This window comes from Nyctibius grandis, chromosome 11, assembly GCF_013368605.1.
Source record: "Nyctibius grandis isolate bNycGra1 chromosome 11, bNycGra1.pri, whole genome shotgun sequence".
NCBI lineage: Eukaryota > Metazoa > Chordata > Aves > Nyctibiiformes > Nyctibiidae > Nyctibius > Nyctibius grandis.
The window spans coordinates 27,011,752-27,033,842 of NC_090668.1; the positions used below are offsets into that span (position 1 = coordinate 27,011,752).

General features: G+C 63.2%; 1 protein-coding gene across 1 annotated transcript in view; it reads right to left on the bottom strand.

Moving 5' to 3' along the window:
* Positions 1–19,538, bottom strand: part of RASGRF1 (Ras protein specific guanine nucleotide releasing factor 1) — a 28,981-nt gene extending 9,443 nt beyond the window's left edge. Inside the window, exons 1-15 of the mRNA XM_068410514.1 lie at positions 19,263–19,538; positions 11,449–11,555; positions 10,346–10,493; positions 9,228–9,320; positions 8,386–8,639; positions 7,216–7,295; positions 6,745–6,938; positions 6,196–6,305; positions 4,923–5,041; positions 4,093–4,253; positions 3,454–3,517; positions 2,833–2,969; positions 1,893–1,975; positions 857–1,105; positions 192–562 (exon numbers count right to left, since the gene is read on the bottom strand). Coding sequence (XP_068266615.1) covers positions 192–562; positions 857–1,105; positions 1,893–1,975; positions 2,833–2,969; positions 3,454–3,517; positions 4,093–4,253; positions 4,923–5,041; positions 6,196–6,305; positions 6,745–6,938; positions 7,216–7,295; positions 8,386–8,639; positions 9,228–9,320; positions 10,346–10,493; positions 11,449–11,555; positions 19,263–19,538 — 2,446 coding nt within the window. The remainder of the gene's footprint in view (positions 1–191; positions 563–856; positions 1,106–1,892; positions 1,976–2,832; positions 2,970–3,453; positions 3,518–4,092; positions 4,254–4,922; positions 5,042–6,195; positions 6,306–6,744; positions 6,939–7,215; positions 7,296–8,385; positions 8,640–9,227; positions 9,321–10,345; positions 10,494–11,448; positions 11,556–19,262) is intronic.
* Between the last annotated feature and the right edge of the window lie 2,553 nt (positions 19,539–22,091).

A 22,091-nucleotide genomic window follows, 5' to 3' on the forward strand; every position in this document is an offset into this window, starting at 1 on the left:
CTTCCCGCGCCCACCCCTCCCCAGCACACAGCCAGGCCGCTTGCCCCAGCCCGGGGCTGCAAAGCCCCCGGGTGCAGTGTGCCCGATCCCCTACACGTGTCCCTGCACCCTGCACCGGGCGCCCACCAAAACCAGCCCCCTCCCCACCAGCTGCCGGACGCCCACCCGCCCGCTAACCCACCGCGACTCACCCTGTTTGCTTGGCAGCGACTCCTCTTGCTTCTCCAAGGCTGCTTCCCCTTCGTCGGGGATTTTATTGGGGTAGTTACTGGACACGTACAGCTTGTTGATGTCCAGGGTAGTCTTGCTGAAGGGCGCCATGGAGGAGTACATGCTGGCGTAGCCGTTGGAGGAGCAGCTCAGGGCGGCCAGGTCCAGCGCCTTCCCGCCCGTGATGATGGGGATGTTGAGGGAGAGCTTCCTCCGCCGGCTGGGGGACGAGGACTTGGAGATGGAGAGCGGCGGGGGCGAGGAGAACTTGCGGTTGGCTCGGGGGGACTTGGGGGGGTCGCCGTACAGCAGCTTGTTGTTCTGGCTGTTGGCAAACAGGAGCTCCAGGGACCTGGGTGGAGAGACGGGGGAAGGCTGACCTCACGCCTGCTCTGCCCGAGGGGCCGTGGGGGCTCCGGGGCGTCCCCCTGGGCACGGCCAGCGCGAGCCCCCCGCTCCCACTGCTCAGCCCCCCCGGAGCAGGGACACTGCAGAGCTCGGGGCGGGTCTGGGGAGCAGAGGCCTGGCTTGGGACAGAGGAGGGGACAGAGGAGTGATGCCGCAGCCCCCCCATAAACTCCGCCAGCCCCTTAGGGGCAGGCCAGGTCCCGGGCACGGGCACTGCAGCGATGCCCCACAGCCTCACCGTGCGGGGATGGCACTGATGGGCTTCTTGTAGATGGTGATGAGCTTGTCGAGGACGACGAGGGCGGTGGTGAAGACGCGGTAGGAGTGCAGGAACGTGTTCAGGAAGTCGATGCTGAGGAAGCGCAGGTCCGTGAGCCTCTCCAGGAGCCGCTCCACGCTCGCGTAGCGGATCTGCAGGACCTTGCAGGAATTCATCGTTTTACTGAACCTAATGTCAACATCATCACAATACAAGCTGGCATCAGACCTGCGGGGAAACAAGAGATCTGTGGTTCCAGCCTGGAACGGAACCAGGAGCTGTTTCGCGCGGGCAGCTTCCCCCCGAGGCGTGCGGGGACGGCACAGCCCCCCGGCAGCCAGGGGGTCTGCGGCCCAGAACAGGGTGAGGGTGGTGAGACCCTGGCCCAGGTTGCCCAGAGCAGCTGTGGCTGCCCCCTCCCTGGCAGTGTTCAAGGCCAGGCTGGATGGGGCTGGGAGCGACCTGGTCTGGTGGAAGGTGTCCCTGCCCGTGGCAGGGGGGTGGGAACTGGATGGGCTTTAAGGTCCCTTCCCACCCAAACCAGTCTGTGATTCTATGATAAACTCTGCCCAGTGCTCAACAAGAGGGTTGTGCAAAAGCCGTGGAGTGACAGACAGTCCCTGCCCCCCCGCCAGGAACCAGGACCCTTCCCTGGGGGTGCCAGCAGGCCCGCAGCAGCGGGGACACCCCCACGGTGCCCTGTCCCACCGGCTGTGCCGCCCACATCCCACCTCGTGCCAGGGCAGCCCTCGCACCCCAGCACCCACCGAGCCGCAGCCCTCCACACCCTTCTCGCCGGGGGTTTTCCCCCCTACTCCTTCACTACTCCTATTTTTTCTCTGACCTCCCCCCCTCCCCGAGCACAGTCCCACACACATCTCCCCTCCCAGCTAATTAGCTCTCCTAATCACCGGGCTGGGCGCAGCACACCCGAGTGCCCCAGCACGCGACGGGCGGCCGCGGGGGCCGTGCCGTGGGGCCGGCAGGACCCAATGCTCCCCGCCACAGCACTCACTTGATCATCTGGGGGACGGTGACCTTGGAGTTCTCCTCGAAGGCGTTCATCATGAGGCCGTTGCAGCGGATGTTGTCCACGCACTGGAAGAGACACGGTGTGAGGTGGGGGATGGAGGCGGCGAGGACGGCCCCGCTGCCGGCCACGCTTGGATGGGCCATGAGAGAGCCCGAGCCTGGTCCTACCCAGACAAGACCCGTCCCTGCTGACCCATCTCCCGCGCCCGAGGGGACACCCCGGCTGGGAGCACACGGCTGGAAGGGCAAGAGCTTCTGCCTGAAAACAGGAGCTTCATGACCACCCTCCTGCACCCCTGGGGAAGCGTCACCCCGCGCTGCTCCCTGCTCCGGCCCCGGCGCAGGGCGTGCTGGCACACACCAGGCACCACAAGAGCTGCCAGAAGCCCCCTCCCCTCCTTCAGCATTGTCACCAAACTCCCCTCCCCGCCCGCACCGCTGGATGCTCTCGGGGCAGAGCCGGCAGCACCGCGGCACCGCTCCCCTCGCTGCTGGCGCCGCGGGCTCTGCTGGGCTGGAGACCCCAGCGTGGGCAGGGGGAGAGAGGGGGACCAGGAGCTGCCACCTCCCCGCGTGGGGCCGGCCCCAGCTCCTGCCCACGGCTCCCCTTGGGGACCAGCACTCTGCAGGGGGATGCAGGCAAGGACACGGCACAGCAGAGGTGGCCAGGAGGCGATGCTGACTTCACCAGTAACCTCTCTGCCGCTTGGGAAAACATATTTTCCAAGTCATTTGCATAAAGCAAACAAAGAGCAGGTGTAAGTTGTTACAAGATGCCCGAGGGCGGGCAGCAGAGCCGCAGCAGCCGCTGAGGGTTAATCCTGGGTGCCCAACGCCACTGCAGCCGAGCCGGGACTCCATGGGGGCTGCGCGTCCCCAGGGACCCCGTGCCCCGACACCTCCTCCCTGTGGGTCCCTCCTACCTGGCTGATGTCGCTGGTCCACGCAGCCTTCTCCTGCCTGGATGAGGCCACAAGGATAACCGTAAAGGACGAGGAGTCTTTGGGCTCCACCACGATCTTGAAGTCGAGATGGTCGATGTCTTGCCCCGATGCTTTTGCTTTGGAACAGAAAAAGCACACACAGTGATTGTGAGAAGATCTCCCAGCCCTCTGCCCCAGCACGGGTTCTAGTAAGGTTTTAAGGAGTTTGGTGCATTTTGCGGTGTCAAGGGGATGGGGCCAGACTCTTCTCAGTGGTGCCCAGTGACAGGACAAGGGGCAACGGGCACAAGCTGAAACATGGGAAGTTCCATCTGAACATGAGGAGGAACTTCTTTGCTGTGAGGGTGCCAGAGCCCTGGCACAGGCTGCCCGGGGAGAGGGGAGTCTCCTTCTCTGGAGATATTCAAACCCCACATGGACGCGACCCTGTGCAACGTGCTCTGGGTGACCCTGCTTGGGCAGGGGCTGGGCTGGATGAGCTCCAGAGGCCCCTTCCCACCCCAACCAGGCTGGGAGTCTGTGACACTATGTCCATGACAGAGGACACGGGCAGCGCTGGCCCCGCTGCCATCAGCCCCCAGCCACGGACACGGCACCTACCGTCCTCGTCGGTGCTCTCGGGCTCCTCCACCAGCGTGCAGTCGATGAGGGAGATCACGCCGTTCTGCGGGGATGGGAGTCGGGGCTCAGTGGCAGGATCCCCCCCCGGGGGGCTGCCCCGGCCCCCCGCCCCGTGTCACAGCCCACCGCCCCCGGGACAGGGCGATGCTGCCGAGGGTGCGCACGCAGCCCGCAGCCAGCACAGCGTCTGCCTTCACTGGGGAAAAGCAGTTCCTGGCTGCTGGGATGTGGCAGTTTTCCTTGTATAACCGATAAATAAAAATTAGTTTATAAATTATTTAATACAAGCTTTAAATTAAATTTTTCCTCAAGTCTGTTGCTGTAATTATCAGCTCTTTGCCACGGACGGTAATTTTTCAAACTGATAATTTAACGCCAGCGACGCGCCGTCCCTGTAAGATTCCTGCTCAATTAACTGCAGAACTTCCACCGACAAACGCGAAGAGAAATCCCATCACCCACCCGCTCCCAGCCCAGCACCCAGGGGAGGGCAAGGCAGCCCCCAGACCCCGGCGTCACCAGGAGACCCGGCCAGTACCCAGGGACCACCCTCTGCCCCCTCCCCACGCCCCGGGGAGCACCCACAGCCCCGAGTCCCCTCGCGCCGGCCCCTCGCACCTTGGTCAGGTGCAGTTTGCCCCCCGAGCCCCTGGTGCAGATGATCAAGTGCTTGGAGAAGAGGAAGCACTGCCGCTCGCCCTCCTTCCGCAGCGAGAGCGAGCCCAGCCGCCCCCGCGTGATCTTCCCCTTCTCTGACATCGGCACCTGGATGAGGGACCCTGCGGAGGGGAGAGACCCGGCCCTGGCACCGGCACCGGGACCCGGCACCATCCCCGGCAGCGGCACTGGGACCCATCCCCAGCACCAGCATCAGGACCCCTCCCCGGCACCAGCACCCATCCCTGGCATCAGGACCCGTCCCTGGCACCGGCTTTGGGATCCAACCCCAGCACCGGCATCCAACTCTGGCACCGGCACCAGGACCCCACCCTGGCACCAGCATCGGGACCCATCCCCGACACCGTCATCGGGGCAGCTCTCAGGGCACGGTCCCTGCAGCGGGGCATCGCTGTGTGCCCCAAGTGTCATCCCCAAGCGCCCGGGCTGGGACTGGGACCACCCCCATGAGCCACCAGCTGGGCGGGTTACGGGGCCCCAGAGACTGGGTGGGCACCAGCCACAGCCCCCAGCCCACCCCTGCACCCCCAGCGCGTGGGTGCTCCCCCGGGACCAAGCGTGCCAGGGGGTAGGGAACCAGTAACAGCTAGAACGCACGTCCTGCCCTGCGATGCGACTGAACGCGGCGCTGAGGCCGCCCGAAGGCGCTTTGGGGCAGAGAAAATGCAGAAATGTTCTGTTTGTAACCGTCCCAGCTCAGCAGGCATGGGGACGGGGGCACGGGGGCTGTGTCAGCGCGGGGCGGGGGGACGGCGGCACCAACCCCGCACCTTGTCTGACGAAGGTCTGGCTGGTGTCCAGCAGGATTTCACAGCCCTCGATGATCATCCTCTCTATCGCCAGGTTTTTGCGGATGTTCTCGGTCTCGCTCACTTCGTCGTGCATTATCCTGGAGGAGGGAGGAGGGAAAATTGGGGCTGGGGCGAGATCTGCGCTTGTCCCAGCGCATCCCTTTGGGCACACGAGGTAGGAGCAGAATCAAAGGGTGTTATAGCAGTGATCTGTGTCTGCACAGACCCCGGAGCCCAGGTAACCCCCACGCCAGCCCGGGCTGCGCCTCCACATTTCTACATACAGGAACACAAGCGCTTCTTGCTCGGAAATCACAGAATTCAGAGTCAGGGCAGACAGATCCTCCCCCCCACCGACATCCCGGCTCCTCGAGGGGTGGGAAAAGAGATGGGAACTCTCCCTACGGATCACCCCGGGCTGGTGGGTTTGGTGCCGTGGCAATAGGCTGGCATGGACACACCGACACGTCGGCCCGTGGCCTGCGGAGGGAGAGGGTCAGAACGGGGAATCGCGGCCAATTGCCGGGTGCTCGTTGCAGGGACCTCGGGGGCACTCGGCCCCTTGGCATGGGGCAGCCCCAGCAGCACCGGAGGGGCACAGGGCCAGACCCTCAGAGCCGTCCCAGCCCTCCAAACCCCTATTTCATCACTAAGGAGCCCTGGAAAATGCAGCCCTGGCCAGAAGCCACCAGGCTCCAGGGATGGGCTGGCACAGGGAGGGCAGGAGGCGGCACTGGAACGTCTCAGCCTTCCAACCATGGAGGATGAGGGCGATGGGAGGGCAGGTCCTGGCTGAAGCAGTGCCGGGCACCTTTGGCACAGGGCTTGGCTCGCTGCCTGCGCCCGAGCAGCGGGCAGGGCCGGGGCAGCCGGGGGCACCTGGGCGAGCTCCCCGCGATGCCACCCCCAGCAGCCCTGCCCGAGCAGGCACATCTCCCCGGGCCAACGGCTCCCAAGAGGGTTTGTCCTTGTTGGGGACAGCCAACGGGCTCCGAGCGAACGAAGGACCGAGCTTCTCCCGCGTCCCACCCCAGCGGGATGGCACAGCCCCTCCGTCACCATCCCCACCGCCTTCACCCTGTGGGTGCTGTACGAACACCCAGGCCAGGCTGGTCCCACCAGTGCCGCACCCTCCATAAACCCTGTGGGTCGGGGTCTGCCCACCCCAGCCCCTCTCCCTGCACACCGTGCCCTCCACAGCTGAACCACCCAGGTGCCAGAGCTGCCCCGGCCCCGCAGCCCCGGCTCTGACCTGGACAGCTCTTCCAGCTTGGACTTGGCGTAATCCAGGCTGTTCCTCTCCACGTGCTCGTGCGGGGTGTGAGCCAGCAGCTCGTGCAGCGTCAGGATGTACCTGGGGATCTGCGGCACAACGGAGCAGAGCGGGGCATCAGCCACGGCACAGTGTGGGGGGCAGTGGGATGGAGGGGGGCACAGAGGGCTGTGGGTGCTACTCCCAGAGCCACCGTGGCTGGGGACACCATGGCTGGGGACACCCTGGTCTGGGAGGTTAAGAAAGCTCCAAAGCTCCTTGTGCTAACACCTAACGAAGCGGGGGAACGGCGTGGGGTTGTGCCCAGGGCCCTGCTGTGCCCCACCCGCGTCCCAGAAGCGTGGGGTAACTGGGAAGCCAGCAGCGTCACCCAGAGAGTCCTCCCGCAGCACCCACCAGCCCAGCAACGGCCAGAGCAGCGTGGGACCACGCGGGGTCCAGCCCCAGGCCACCTTCGCCCGGGCTGTGCCTCCCCACCACCCGATGCTCGCTGTGGGGCCAGGGTTTGCCCCCGACATCAGCGGTCACCTGGAACATGGGGTAGGTGAGGAAGGTCTCCAGGGTCCTCTCCTCGCAGTCGGGCTTGGCCTCGTAGTGCTTGAGCAGCTTGTCGAAGTCGCGGTTCTGCTTGCAGTGCGCCAGGATCTGCAGGCTGTACTGGTGGTTCCGCACGAACTCCTGGTAGATGTTCAGCATAGGCAGGAGGATGTCGAAGAGGTCGGCTGCAGGCAGAGGGGCGCGGGGAGGTGGGTGTGCTGCTCCGGCCTGCGCCCCGGCACGGCCCCCCGGCCCCCACCCGCGGCCTCGCGCTGCTCCTGCGAGCCCCACGTTGGGGTTTAGACACCCCGCAGAGGGTCTAACCCATCGCAGCCCCCCTCCCACCGCCCCGCAGCAGCCGGGTGTCTCCGTCTCTTCGCTCGGGTCCTCACTGCCGTGACCGACACGGAGGGAGGAGCGTGGGGAAGGGGAAGGAAACGCGCGAGGGGCCGCGGCGCTCACCCAGCACCAGCGTCGGCCAGCTGGAGATCCGCGCCTTCAGGCCTTGGTAGAAGATCTGGTGCAAAAACATGATGGTTTCGCTGGAAGATAAACCAAGGGGTGAAAAGAGAGATGAGTGAGTGGGAAGGAATGAGGAATGAGATGAAATCACCAGCCCAGAGGGGAGCAGGGGGGCTCTCAGACGGGCTGGGGAGGGGGGGGTGCAGCGAGGGTCCCTGGTGGCACACGGGGAATGGGGGGTGAGGGCAGAGGAGGAGGGGGAGGGACTGAGCAGCCCGAAGCTCCCCTCAGAAGTGAACCCCAAATGAGGGGGAGCCCAGACCCCTTCCCGCAGGGGAATGAGCAGGACCCGCTCCCAGCCCGGCCCCGCAGAGTGAAGGCACCATCTCCAAGAGACCCCCCGGCGAGGGACCCCTTCCAGGCCACGGAGACGAGACAGGGCAGAGTGGGGGGCTCGGGCGCATGCTGGCCCCAGCCAAGGCCCTGGCTCCACACGAGCCCAGGTGTGGGGGGAAAACTGGGACGGGGGTTCTGCAGTTTGGGTCCATCCCAGATGAATGGTTGGAAAGGACCTTCGAGATCATCGAGTCCAACCGTTACCCCAGCACTGCCAAGGCCACCACTAACCCACGTCCCTCAGCACCACATCTACACTTGGATACATCTTTGTTCAGCCTGGAGAAGAGAAGGCTCCGAGGAGACCTTCTAGCACCTTCCAGCGCCTGAAGGGGCTACAGGAAAGCTGGAGAGGGGCTTTTGAGAAGGGCATGGAGTGATGGGATGAGGGGGAACGGTTTTAAACTGAAGGAGGGGAGATTGAGATGAGATATTGGGAAGCAATTCTTTGCTGTGATGGTGGCGAGCCACTGGCCCAGGTTGCCCAGAGCAGCTGTGGCTGCCCCCTCCCTGGCAGTGTTCAAGGCCAGGTTGGATGGGGCTGGGAGCAGCCTGGTCTGGTGGAAGGTGTCCCTGCCCGTGGCAGGGGGTTGGGACTGGGTGAGCTTTAAGGTCCCTCCCAACCTAAACCATTCTATAATTCTACACGGCTTTTGAATCCCCCCAGGGATGGTGACCCCACCACTGCCCTGGGCAGCCTGTTCCTGGGGGAGGGCAGCGGCTGCGGCCACCAACACCTGCACGGAGGCTCTCGGGGCCCAGGATGACACCCACCTGTTGAGGAATATGCTGCTGACATCGTCGTGCGTGATGGGAGGCTTCTTGGAGCTGGCGGCCATGCGCAGCGGCCGCAGGAAGTTGTTGACGAGGATGTGGAGCTGCTGGACGTACTCGGCCTCGGCCTCCAGCATGCTGAACACGACCTGGTTCCTCTTGCGCATGCTGTCGGCGTGGGGGGACCTGATGTAGTCCTGGATGATCGTCTTCCACTTCCTCCGGCACAGCCAGCCCCGCAGGAAGCTCTGAACCTGCCGGGGGAGCCGCGTCAGGGCCCGGGGGACGAACCTTACTGCAGACAACGGCCTCTTTTCCCTCGCAGAGGGATGCACGGAAGACTCCCACGGGAAGCAAGGATCCCTGTTAACTCCTGACCTCCCCGGGCACAGCCCTGACACCGGGTAGCACGACTGGAGACCCCCAGCCCTGCCCAGCACCCCCCGGTGAACCAGGGCACCAAAGCCCCCAGCGCCGGCACGTCTGTGCACCCACACACGCAGGGATGGATCAAGACACCCACAAAAGCTTCCAGCCCTTCCTCACGTGAAGGAGCATCCGCAGCACATCCCGCTCCCTGCCCAGAGCTCTGTCCCTGCAGGCAGCCGCTGCCCCGAGCCCGTGGGGTCCAACCCCACGTCCCCTGCGCGGGGCAGCACCCGGGGAGCACCCCAGGGAGCAAACACACCCAGCAGAAGGGTTTCCAATTTTGCAGAACACATTTTCCTCCTCCAACAACCCCTGTCAGCAGAGGCACCGCCTCAGATGGCTCCCCCAGGCCAACCAGCCCTGCTCAAAGCGTGTCTGCCGTGCCACCATGATGCCCGCCCGCCACCACCCACCTTCTTGATCTTCTTGATGTCGCTGTCGTCGTCACTGGGCGCGCTGGTCTGGCCAGCCTGGATGCGCTCGTGGTCCTTGAGCAGGGAGGCGATCTGCGGGCACAGGGGGGGTGAACCGACCTCCATGAAACCCTGAACACTCGAGGTGAAACGCCTCTTCCCAACTACACGTTTTCACGCCGTAAGAAGCTAAAAATGCCGCGGGTCAACGTGGTCACCCGGGAATGGGGCTGGCCCCCGGCACGGGGACGGGGCTGGCCCACGTGCAGTGTTCAAGAGCACCGAAGCCATTCCCCCCACGGCTCCGGCTGCGTCTCGGCCAGGACCCCCGGAGCGGGTTTGCCGGTGCCACGGTTTTATTTTGGTTTTGATTTTTTTTTTTTTTCAATTGAGTGAGCAAAATCTGCACATTAAAGCAGAAGCTGATTATTTGATCTCTGCTTCAAAGCACGGGGAAGAGTTAAATAAAACCCAAGCCAACGCAAAGTAAAATCCCGCGTACCTGGGCGCAGGGGAGGGGACAGGCGGCAGCTCCACCCGGCGCCGCTGATCCCGACCCCTCGGCTCATTGCAGGGTTCACATCTCCCCCCTGCCCTGACCGAAAGCCCATCAGGATGCCCATCGCCCCACCGCTTCCCCCCTGCCCCTCACGCCGGGGGAGCAGAGCTCGCCCCGACCCAGGGCTGGACCCAGACCCCCAAGCATCCCCCTCCCAGTGCCTTAGAGACACGAGCTGCCCTCGGCACCGTTGTGCCACCCTCCCTACGACCCAGCACCACAAACTACTGCACAGCCGGCTGCTGCGAGAGCTGCTGGGACGAGCCACGGGCACTGGGTCTGATGGGCAGCTCACACTGAATCGATGCCCCCTCCTCGGTGAAGCGTCCGAGCCCCACGCACACACTGTGCCAGGGTGGCACCGGCAAGGAAAACCTCCAACACAGGCGATGCCCTCGCCCCTCTCCGCAGGAGAAGGGCCAGCCTCGTGTCACTAAAACAAGTGTAAATGCCAGCTGTGACGTCCCCCAGTCCCTGCCAGCGTGGCGATGCCGCCCGCAGCCTGCCGGTCACCCCGGGGAGCGGCAGCGCATCGGCAGGGCGACGCCGGGCTCCTCACCTCGGCCTTCAGGCGCTCGATCTCGATCTCCCCGTCCTCGATCTGCTGCCGGAGTTGCTTGGCAACGGTCTTCTCCGTCTCCACGATCTGCAGGAGATGGAGGTACTTCTGCATCAGCGCCTCGTGCTCCGTCGCCAGGTTCCTGTAGCTGTGGGCAGACGCGGCCGTGAGCACCCCTCATCCCCCCGACCCACCGCCACGGCCCCCCGGGATGGGCACACCGATCAGGGGTGTGCACGCTGCGGTTTGCTGGCGGGGGGGGGTCTCCTGCCCGCTGCCCACGCGCTGCCCCTGCCCCCTGGGTACCCACAGGGCAAGCGCACCGGGGGGCGGCTCTCGCAGTTCGGGATGCTGCAACTCGGACCTGAGCAACGTGGGCGGGACTCGGGGTCCCCGCGGGGGTGCAGACAGAGAAGACCACACGAATTTTCAGCAAATTGTAGGAGATTTGGGAAAAATAAACCCCGTGGCCAACCACCTCGCGCCTGCCACATCCCAAAGAGTGTAACGAGGAGGAGGACCCGTGTGGCGCAAGCTCTCGGGAGCATCTGCTCCCGTTAGGGTGCTGCAGCAGATGGGATTTCTCCGATCCCCTGCGTATGACACCCCCCTGCCCCAGCCCACCTCGCTGCCAGCCTGGCACCCTCCTTTGCCGGACACGTGGCTGTGCCATGCCGCCTCCCGACCGCTCGCCCCTGGGCAACAACCGGCTGCGCCAGCATCCCCCCAGCACGGACACATGGGCCTGGAAAAACCTTCTGACCGTTCTGGCTATTCCAGACTAAACCCCTCCCGATGGTGTTAGAGCCTGGCAGAGAACCGGGCATCCCTCTGGCACTGGGCTGGGACAGGCAGCACAGGGCGGCCGCGCTGCACGGGATGGGGACGGGGATGGGCAGGCACAGGGATGGGGGGGGCACATCTGAGTGCAGCCTCCTGCTCCGCACGAGGGTCCCCAAAGGTGCTCTGCCCTGCTCTGCCGGCTGGCAGTGCCCGGCCGGACGGCTCCCTGCCCACTCCCTGCCCACTCCCTGCCCGCAGCCGCCCTTGGGCTTCGCCTCCGACACCCCCATCCCCGTGTCGGCACTGGCGGAGGGCGATACCTGGCATGAGCTATGGCTGCCACCCACTCGTCGCAGTCCTTGGCATCCTCAGTCCTCAGCTCCAGGGTCTTCTGGTTCTCGTGGTTGAAATTAACGGTGAAGTAATGCTGCAAGGGCAAAGGGAGGGTGAGGTTACCGCTCGCTCGCACGCGGCCGTTGGAAAAGCGCTTTAGGATCCACCACAAGTCGCCCCATTTAAAAAAAAAAACCATTTTAATACACCAGGACACGCTGCTGGGGGCGCTTGGGGCAAAGCTGCCCCTCGCTGCTGAGGTGGCACAGCCATGGCGCAGGTGGGGACGGGGCAAGAAACACTCCGAGGGGAAACCCCGCTGGGCAAACTTGAGATGACCCTAAACCCACCGAGGACTGGCATCACCCCGGGGACAGCCCACACGTGGGGAAAGGGATGGACACACACGGGCATCGAGCCAGACCCAGCACCGGGCTGCTGGCACCCTGCCCGCCGGTGGCTCCGACGGGTGACACCGTGCCCGGGGCTATATTTAGCCTCCCCGGGCAGTGACGGGGTCTGCGCTGGCTGCGGGCCGTGGCAGCCCACGTCGGCCGGGCTCTGCGCTGCTCCGGCGCATCCCTGCGGTCTCCAAGGAAACAGGCACGGATGCTGCCCGGAATAGCCGGGCTCCGGCGAAACCCACCAGAAAAAGCTCATCCCGACATGGATGCAGGAGGCTTTCGGTGAAGCCGTGGAGCCGAGGTGCAGCCGTCTCTGCTCCTGGGTGATGCTGGTGCAGCAGCACGGTTGGACGGACAGACACCCAGCTCCCCCCCACCCCGCACTGTGCCCACCCAGAGGTTGGGTCTCGCTGGGCAGCACCCTCTGAGCTCGCTCAGCACGTTGGGGTCCCGCAGAGGAGCCCGGGGACCCCGCACTGCCCCGGGGCCACCCCAGACCCCCCTCACAAACAGCTCTTTCGCCTTCGGGGGCAGCTGGTTGTTGCTGCGACCCTGTGAAGATGCGACTCCTTTACTCCTGCCCAGGACCCTTGAGGTGCAATATCTTTTTATTGCTGATCCTGCAGACAAGTTTTCTCCTTATGGACACCCCGTCCATCTCCCACCCCTTCCCCAACCCCGCAGACAGGCCAGCACGAGCTCGGGCAGCGGGGCCAGCAGCTCATCCCCGTCTGTGGGACACGGCTGGAGCTGCCGCAGCCCCACAGCCCCTCACATCCCATCCCCTTTCCTTCTCCCTCCCACCCCAAAGGCTTTTATTGGCAACAAGACATCTCCGACGGAAAATCCACCAGGAATTGCTGGTCTCTGAAACCGCGTGGGTAGTCACGCCTCTGCCTCACGCCCACCTCCCCGACATCCCTCCCCCTGCCAACGGCGTTAGAAGGAGCTCGCCAGGTTGGCGGGTCTGGAAATCCTCCCCCTCGAACACCCGCTCAGGACCGTCACCAGCCGTGCCAGGGCACTGGTGTCCTGGCCGCAGGGACACAGGGTGGGAAAGCCTCTTCCCAGCCCCCGGTGCCACGGGGACGAGCCACCCCAACGCCCCCCGAGCCCGCTCCCCAAACTCCGCTCCCTCCATCACCTCTGCAACAACTCCCTGGCGCCAGCTCGGCTATTTTTACCGAGGGGAGGGTACAACAGCACCGTGCTGCCCTGTGTCCCCGACCACAGCCACCAGCACACCGGGAGCGCCCGCGGCCCAGGACACCGGGAGCAAAGGGCTGGTGCCGCGGGACCCTCGGGCGGGCACCGGCACCGCGGCGCCGGGGACAAACCAGCCCGTTTTTGGGTTTGTGGGAGTGAAGGTGGAGAAGGGCAAAGCAGAGCCAGGCATGCCATAACCAATAAATAAATTTTTAAAAAAATAAATTAAAAATAAATGAATAGATTAAAAATAAATTTAAAGTTAAATAAATAAATAAATAACTTTAAAATTAAATAAATAGGTTAAAAATGAATTAAAAATAAATTAAAAATAAAGTAAAAAATAAATTTAGAAATAAATAAATTAAGAAAGAAAGAAAGAAAGAAAGAAAGGAAGAAAGAAAGAAAGAAAGGAAGAAAGAAAGAAAGAAAAAGAATCCTGCTCCAGCAGGGGGATTGGACTAGATGATCTTTCGAGGGCCCTTCCAATCCCTAACATTCTGTGATTCTGTGATTCTGTGAAAGAAATAAAGAAATAAATTAAGAAAGAAGTAAATTAAGAAATAAATAAATAAATAAAGGAATAAATAAATAAAGGAATAAATAAATAAAGGAATAAATAAAGGAATAAATAAATTAAGGAATAAATAAATAAATTAAGAAATAAATAAATAAATTAAGAAATAAATAAATAAATTAAGAAATAAATAAATAAATTAAGAAATAAATAAATTAAAAAATAAATAAATTGCCCAGAGCAGCTGTGGCTGCCCCCTCCCTGGCAGTGTTCAAGGGCAGGTTGGATGGGGCTGGGAGCAGCCTGGTCTGGTGGAAGGTGTCCCTGCCCGTGGCAGGGGGGTGGAACTAGATGGTCTTTAAGGTCCCTCCCAACCCAAACCCTTCTGTGATCCTGTGAATCTAAATTCAAATAAGCTTTAAAACGACGCATTGTTTCCAAAAGTAAAAATCAGCATATTCCAGTATTTTTCTTAAATTCAGAGCAGAGCATTTTCCAGCCCCAACAACCTGGATGCTGGCAGAGCAGCACGCAGGCCTGTGTGGCACCGGCGAGGCCTGCGCGGTATATAATGCTGAGCCAAAATAATCAGTAGGATAATCTCCAAATTTATAACGACTTCAGGTTTAGGTTCACAAATTGTGATTTACGCTCCAAAAAATCAGATTGCACGTAAACAGGTTTAGGTTTCTGTGCTGCTGGTATGAGTTACCGCCGCGTTCAGCTCGTTGCGGGAAGCCTAAAAGTACACAAACCTAGGAAAAAAGTTTTAAATTAAAGTCTATAAAAATCCCACAGGACAATCCAAGAGGCTGGCTGGCATGGCAAAGACCCAAGCGAGCGAGTCAAGGGGAATTAAGCTGATGGGAAGAGCCAAACAGCTTAAGCCAAGAGATCTCTTAGTGGTCCGTACATTAAAAAAAAATATCATATTGAAAAATGTCCTTTTCAACCTTTTAATACCAGTTTCTTTTTCAGAGTGTTTGTTTTACAGGTGAAAACGCTCTTGGCCTTTTTGCTTTATCAGAAACCAACCTCTACTGACTTTGGCAACCAAAATATTTCAAAACCTATTTCACTTCTCCAGCTCAGAGTTTGGATGCACAAACCCACTTTTTCTCAACAATCCAACCACCGACAGCGTCCCCACGGCCTGGCACAGAATCACAGAATCGATCAGGTTGGAAGAGCCCTCTGGGCTCATCGAGGCCAACCATTGCCCTGACACCACCATGGCAACTAGACCAGGGCACTAAGTGCCATGTCCAGGCTTTTCTTAAACCCCTCCAGAGATGGTGACTCCACCACCTCCCTGGGCAGCCCCTTCCAATGGCTAATGACCCTTGCTGACAAGAAATGCTTCCTAATGTCCAACCTGAACCTCCCCTGGCCAAGCTTGAGGCTGTGTCCTCTTGTCCTAGCGCTGGTTGCCTGGGAGAAGAGGCCGACTCCCACTGCGCTACACCCTCCCTTCAGGTAGTTGTAGACTGCACTAAGGTCACCTCTGAGCCTCCTCTTCTCCAGGCTAAACACCCCCAGCTCCCTCAGCCGTTCCTCGCAGGTCAGACCCTCCAGACCCTTCACCAGCTTGGTCGCCCTCCTCTGCACTCGCTCCAACACCTCAACAGTTGCACAGATCACACGACATTATCCTCTCCTTTGAATAAGCATCTTACGAATAATCAGAAAGACGGCACCCAGGCAGCAGCACGCTCACAGACACCCCGAAGGAAAGACAGACTTTTCCAGAAGACACGAAGCGCGTTACCCTCCTGTGCAGAGCACGCTTTGCATGGGCTCGGCTGCAGCTGGGTGTGGGGCTGGCACGGGATGCCCGTGTGGCAAGGGCACTGCTGCTGGAGGAGAAGGCCTGGCTGCTCCAGAGGGGCCGTCACCACCCACTTCATCAGAGGGAGCAGCGCCCGTCCCTGGCTCACCCCCAGCAGCCCCTTTGAGGGTACCGGGAGCTCTGCCCAGGTGAGCCCCCCGTGCAGGGACAGGCACGGCCGCATCCCGTGGCTTGCACTGCTGCACCCTCAGAGAGGTGCCCGAGCTCTCCTGCTGCCAGGGACAGCTGCCAGCGGGGCTGGGGCTCCGAGAGAGAGGGCACGTCCCACGCAGGGAGACGGAGCTGCCGGGCTGGCTGGGGCTGCTGCAGGTGCCTGACATCCCACAAGGACAGGCGTCCCCGAGGTGCCCAAGCACCCCATGTCGCCTCCCTCCAGCTCTTCCAGTGACCCAGGGACAGGTGCCACCAGACCAGGTGCCCTCGGTGACAGCGCTTTGTCTCTGCTCAGCACCCGCTACCCTGTGCTGCTGGTGCTGAGACGTGGCTCTCCCGTGCCCTCCTCAGCTGTGCAGGGCAGCGAGCAGGACTGGGGCTGGGCACACGCCAGGGAGATGGGTGACAAACTCCTTCCCTGCTGTGGCGGTGGGAACTGTTCCCACAAGCCTTCTCCCATCCTGCTGGGAGACCCCCGCCACGCGTGCCCACCCACCGACCGCTCGCCCTCACCTTTGCATCGTGGCACAAATCCCTTCCCCAGACGATAAACGTTACACCCGTCCCTGGCAAAGGCTCAGAGATGGGGGGAAAATCTCCAGGCACAGGCTGTGTGTTCACAAGGGCAGCCCAGGCTTCGTGGGGAAAAAAAGACTCACGGCTCGAGAGAGCCTCTGAGCTTCCAGTCAAGGGTTTGGCACAGTGCTGCCACTTGACCCAGCACCACGTTGGCTCTCGTCTGCGACACAGAGGGCTGCTGGCTCGGAGTCACGCACGGCACCGGGGGACCAGTCTGCAAACCCGACTCAGGGGTCTGCAAACCCGACGCAACGCAGACCCAGGGGGTCCCTCACGGCCCCTTCCACCAAGGGGCGGGGGATATGACCACGGGAAAGCACATCCCAGCACCCTGACCCTCGGGGGGGCCGGCGACGGAGGGTCCCTGGGGACACCACGGTGGAATAAAAGGGAGGGGTCATCCACTCAGGCGGACCCCGCAGACCACAGCCCACAGCCCACCCAACAACCAAACATCTTCCAGATTGAACGGGTTTGAAGAAAATTTCATTTGCTGAAAAATGTAACAAAAGCAGAAAATAAAGTTTCTAGAGGTGTCCAAGTCAGAGGTGTCCAAATCTAGAGGTGTTTCAGCTCTTCAAATAACTTCGCTCCTTTATTCCCACACATACACGCTAAAAACACACCACGTCCCCAGCAAAAAACGTCCCAGCAAAGCAAAATACATGAACTCTACAGAAGAGAGGGTTTTGAAAGACCCACCTTCTAAACCTTCTCCTTTGAGGAGAATTTCAAACCTTTCAGGCTCTACTCCAGTGAAGAAGGAATCTAAACCTGACACTCCTCTGCTGCAGGGAATATTGTCCTCGTAGCTCCAGCTGTAACTGCCCGGATAGATAAATACCCTCAGAAAACAATTAATGCTGAACACGGGCAATGCTAGAAATTTCCTCGGCACCTTCCCATCACAGGAAGATCCGGCGATGCCGAACGCAGCGCGGTACTGGGTGAGCTGGAGGGAAAGGTTTTACCTGGCTGGCAGAACTCGGGCCCCTTCCCCTCGCAGACCCCGTGCTGCAGAGCTGCACCATCAATATTCTGCTGCTCATCCCACCTCACCCCGTGCCATTAATTAGTTTGCAAAGCAGCCGGCATTCAGGTGCGTGAGCACTTTCATTTCAATTTGTCCTAATGAATTATACAAAATTACAAGGCAGATGCTAAGCCTCGGTAAAGCGGCGCGGATCGGCGGCCTGGTAAATATTTGGTGTGGTGGGATCTCACCGTGACAGCAGCCCCTCGTTTACCCTGAGGATGAATCTCACAGGTGAATTCTGAAAGGGGAAGGGGCTGCGACACCCTCCCCTCTGCGTTCACCTGGGGGAAAATCCCTGGAGTCAGAACCTGCAAGCAAGCCTGGTTAAGCCAAACCCGAGATACCAACAACATTTACTACATCACTACCTGAAGGGACAGGTCAGCAGCGTGCCCCCCTCGCAGACCCAGACCCCTCCCCACTGCCACCACCCAGCGTGGTGCCCGGGGGCTGCCCCAGCGCAGGGCCAGGGCTGTGAGGAGGCCCCGCTGCTGCAAAAAGGAAGGGTATTTTGATCTGAACAGGGAAATATTCCCGTGACCCTGCTGGGAGTGAGGAGAGGTGCCCGGAGCGGTGGGGCTGCGCTGCCTCGCTCCTGTGGCTGAGCGGGCCACGATTAGCCAAAGGCAATTAAGGGGCTTGCCTCCTTGGAGCCGGCCCCTTGCCCAGGCGGGTCCCGGGGGGCCTGTCCTGCACGCTGCCAGCTCACCCCCACCTCCCCGGAGCCTGCTGAGCCACAAATTATGCAAGACCTGCAGAGCGGGCCCCGAAATGCAGGGTGCTCCCGCACGCACCCAGCCTGGGCCGCCAGCGCGGAAAACCGCCCCGCTCCTCCCTGCGAGGGGCTGCCCGGTGCCATCCGCCCCGCGGGCACCCGAGGGGCACGCGGCCACGCTCCACGCACAGCGGTCGAGGGGTGACTCCAGCCGCCACGGGCTCCTCTCCACGTCCGTGACACCGAGGGGATGCTGGACGTTACGGCAGCAACGGACGGGGATTTGCACCCCAGGTGCTTCCTCGCCCCCGACCCGGCACCAACCCCAACTCGGTGGCGCACCCTGAGCCCCAACCCCACCAGCCACGCCGGGGATGCCAGCACTGCCCACCGCGCGGCTGGGTGCCACCGTGCCCACCCGGGAAAGGCACACCCGGGGAGAGACACCCACCCTGGGGCCCATGGGGGGCTGCCATCCCCAGGCCCCGCCAGGGAGCCCCGCATCCTCCCAGGCCCTCGCGATGGCTTCGCTGTTCCAGAGCGGTTCCACCCGCAGGCGTCACCACCCGGCGAGGGTGCCAGCCCCGCGCGTGGCACGGGGGGACCCCAGCCCCGCTTCTCCCACCGCCCGGGGAGTGGGTGCGCGGCCTGGCCAGCCGGGTCCCCGCCAGGAGCGCAGCCCGCGGGGTGCGGGGGGCAGGAACGGGGCGAAACCCGCGTGAGAACAAGGCCCCGCGCCCCCCCCGCACACCCACGGCCCAGGCTGCCCACGCCGCGGGGCCGGGGGGGGTTTGCCCCCCGCAAACCTCGGGGGGGGCTGCGTGAGGCTGGGAACCACCGAAGCCGAGGGGCCGAGCCACAGCAACCCCCCGGGCCCCGACCCCTCGGCCGGGCCGCGCCGCGGACACGCGTGGGGCCCCGCTGCGCCAAGCGCGGCCCGTGGCCGCCGGGGGGCGCCTCTCGCCGCAGCCCCGCCGCCAATTACCGGCGGTTAATTAACCGCGATGGCGGGGGGGGTGGGGAGGGGGTCTGGGCAGGGCCCGGCACCCCGTACGGAACTCACCCGCTGCCCCGGGGTGCGCTGGCAGCGCGGCCGGGGGACCGGCACTGCAGCCCCGGGCAGCATCCCGGCCTCATCCCCCGCCCCGGTCACGCGTGGGGCAGCTCCGCGGCGGCGGCCGGAGCCCCGGGGAACGGGGCTGAGTCTGCGGGGGAGCGCGGGGCCGCGGCCGGAGCCCCGGGCGGGACCGGGGGCAGGGACGGCCCCGGGGCATCCCCCTCCACCAGCGGCCGGTGCGGGAGGGGAAGGGGGGCGGCGGCCCCGGGCCCCCGTCGTGCCCACCTGCTTCTCCAGGGAGTCCTTGGCCGAGAGGGAGGGCTTGGGGGAGGGCGCCCGGTCGCAGACGCAGCCCTCGAGCAGGTAGAGCCCCGAGGGCCGGGAGCTGGAGTCGGTCTCGAAGTAGAAGAGCATGTTCTGCAGCAGCGCGAACCACTTGGTGTGCCATTTTGTGTTGTCGGAGCTCCGCTTGCTCAGGTAGCCCTTCCTGGCGCCGTCCTTCTTCGCCAGCAGCCCCAGGTAGGTGACGTGCCCGTCATTGAGCCGCATCCCCTTCTGCATCTTGGTGGGCACCGCCAGCTCCTCACATGGTCGCCGCCGGGCGGTCCCTGGCGAGCAGCAGCAGCCGCAGCCCCCGCAACCCCCGCGCCCGCATCAGCGGCGCCCGCTGCCCCCGGAGAACCGGCGGCCGCCGCGGCGGCTCATGCCGCGGCCGAGCCCCGCCGCCGCTCTGCCCGGGGAGCGCCGCGTCCCGGAGCCGCGACTCCCGCAGACGGGCGAGTCATGTGACGCCGGGGCCGGCACCGGGAGCCCGTCAGCGCCGAGCCGAGCCGGGCCGAGACGAGCCGAACCGCTCCGTGCGGGGCCGGCCCTGCCGCCGGCTGCGGAGGCGGCCGCGCTGCCGTTCCCCGGGGCCGCCCCCCGGGCCAAGGGGTGCCGGGGGCGCCCGCCCCGCTCGGGACCCCCACGCACAGCAGGAGCCCCAAGCCAAGGGGCACCCCCCGCACACGGGACCCCCCGGTACAGCCAGAGCCCCGGGCCAAGAGGGACCCCTGGCACAGATGGGACCCCCGGCACAGATGGGACCCCCGGGTGCGGCAGGACCCCCAGCCAAGTGGGGATGCCCAGTCTGGGATCGACCCGGAGCTGGCACAAGCCCTGGCTTGCCATGAGCCCCAGACTGAGCAGGACCCCCAGGCCAGGTGGGACCCCCAACCTGTGGGGGTGTGCTCAGCTGGGCACCAACCCAGGCACCCACTCCAACTGCCCCAGGGAAGCACCCTCCACGTCCAGCCCTGCACATGTTGCTGACCACGGGACGTCCCCACTCGTGGCCTTCCCCTTGGTGGGTGTTACACACAGCGGGGGGCTGATCCGTCCCCGCACGCTGCAGTCCCTCGAGCCACCTGGTCCCTCTGCATGCAGGGGCATCGGCACCCCTCGACACCATCCTCTCCAGTCCCACCCTCCGCCTCTCATTAGGGCACCCCGGTGACTGCGCAGCCACTCCCAGGTACCACACGTGGGACAGGAGAGGACCCAGTTTCTCCATCTATTTCTCTCGTCTCACTTTGATTCCTTTGCTCCATCCTGGCCCTGTGTGCTGTGCCAGGGCAAAACTGGGTGCTGGCAGTGGCTGGAGCCCGTGCAGGGCAGGGAGGGCCCTGGTGCTCCTGTATCCCATGGGCTCCCCGCAGCCAGGAGCACCGGGTCGGTCAGACACCACGGTGATGGGCACGCACGAGACCTGGGGAGGCTGCGAGGCGGCACATGAGCCCTGCTGCCCGTGGGCAGAGGGACCAGCCCCAGGTGTGACCAAGCCCCTGCGGACAGGGTGGGCATCGCAGGAAAACCGCGTTAATTAGCTGTGCTCCCACTGGAAACGCTGCCGGATCTCCAAGGAATTCAGTGAGGTCACGGGTTGCCGTGGCAACAGGAGGGAACGGGCTGGAATTGGGAAGGGTGCTGGTGTTCCCAGCATGGAGCTGCCGGGACCGGGACGTGCGCCCGAGGGATGCAGCCTGAGCGCCGGCTGGGTGCTAGGGAGGGGCAGAGCAGCCCCAGCGGGGCCGCACGCTGCCCTCATCACCCCGTGCCTGCTGGCCCCTCCGGCTGGCACAGGGGCTGCCGTCCTCCCTGCTGCTCCCCACATCACAAGCGGGTATTTCGCCCTAGGACGTTCCGCCCGGCACGGCTCACTCTCCTCCTTGGCCTGGGCTCTCCTCTCTCCCATTTCTCCAGCCTGGTCAGTGAGGTCCCGCATCCCGTGTCATCAGCCACAGCCTCTGCTCTGTTAGCTGGGTGGGTGCAAAGCCAACTGCTGTGCACTGAGTCCTCCTGAAACTCATCCTGGGGTTTCCACGCCAAAATGATCAGTTGTGGAAAACAGCCCTTGCTGCTCTCAGCCCAGGCTTCACCCTCCTGCGCTCGTGGGGCTCATGCTCACTCAGCTGGCAGCAGCTCTTTAACACACCAGCATCCTCCTCACCGGCTCGGTTCCATACAGCCTCCTCCCTCTTTCAAGCTGGGATGGCAGAACCAGTTTGCCACATCCAGCTCTGGTGGGGTCCACTGGCCGGGTGCCCCACGGCTCCCATCCACGGCTGACACCATGGACACGTCCCCATCCCTGTGTGCGGGTGCTCCCCGCAGGGCTGGCGCTGGGCACCCACTGAACTGCCCTTGGGAGGGGTCCCACAGGGCACCTTCCCAGCACGCTGGGCACAGCCCTGCTCCCCCGGGGCGTGACAAAGCTCATGGCATGGTCACACTTGCTGCCTGTTGCATTCGTGCCTCCTTTCCCCCGGGATTTCGGATGCTGCTGAGCGCATCTCGCGGAGCTGCAGGCTGAGGGTGCTGACGCTAAACATGTGCACGACAAAAAAAAACCCCACAGCCTTCCCGGCTGCCCGCACGCTGCCGGGTGATGTGGGCGCTGGTATTTATCGGCGGCTCCCCCAGCTCCCACTCAGCCTCTCCCGTAAAGGCCAGGCTCGGCTGCTGCCCACGGGAGGCTGCCGGCAGCGGGGGGAGGCAGCAGCACAGCGAGGCGCTGCCTGGGGAGCTCCCAGCCCCACAGCACAGACCCAGAACGGGAGGTTGTGCTGCCGGTGA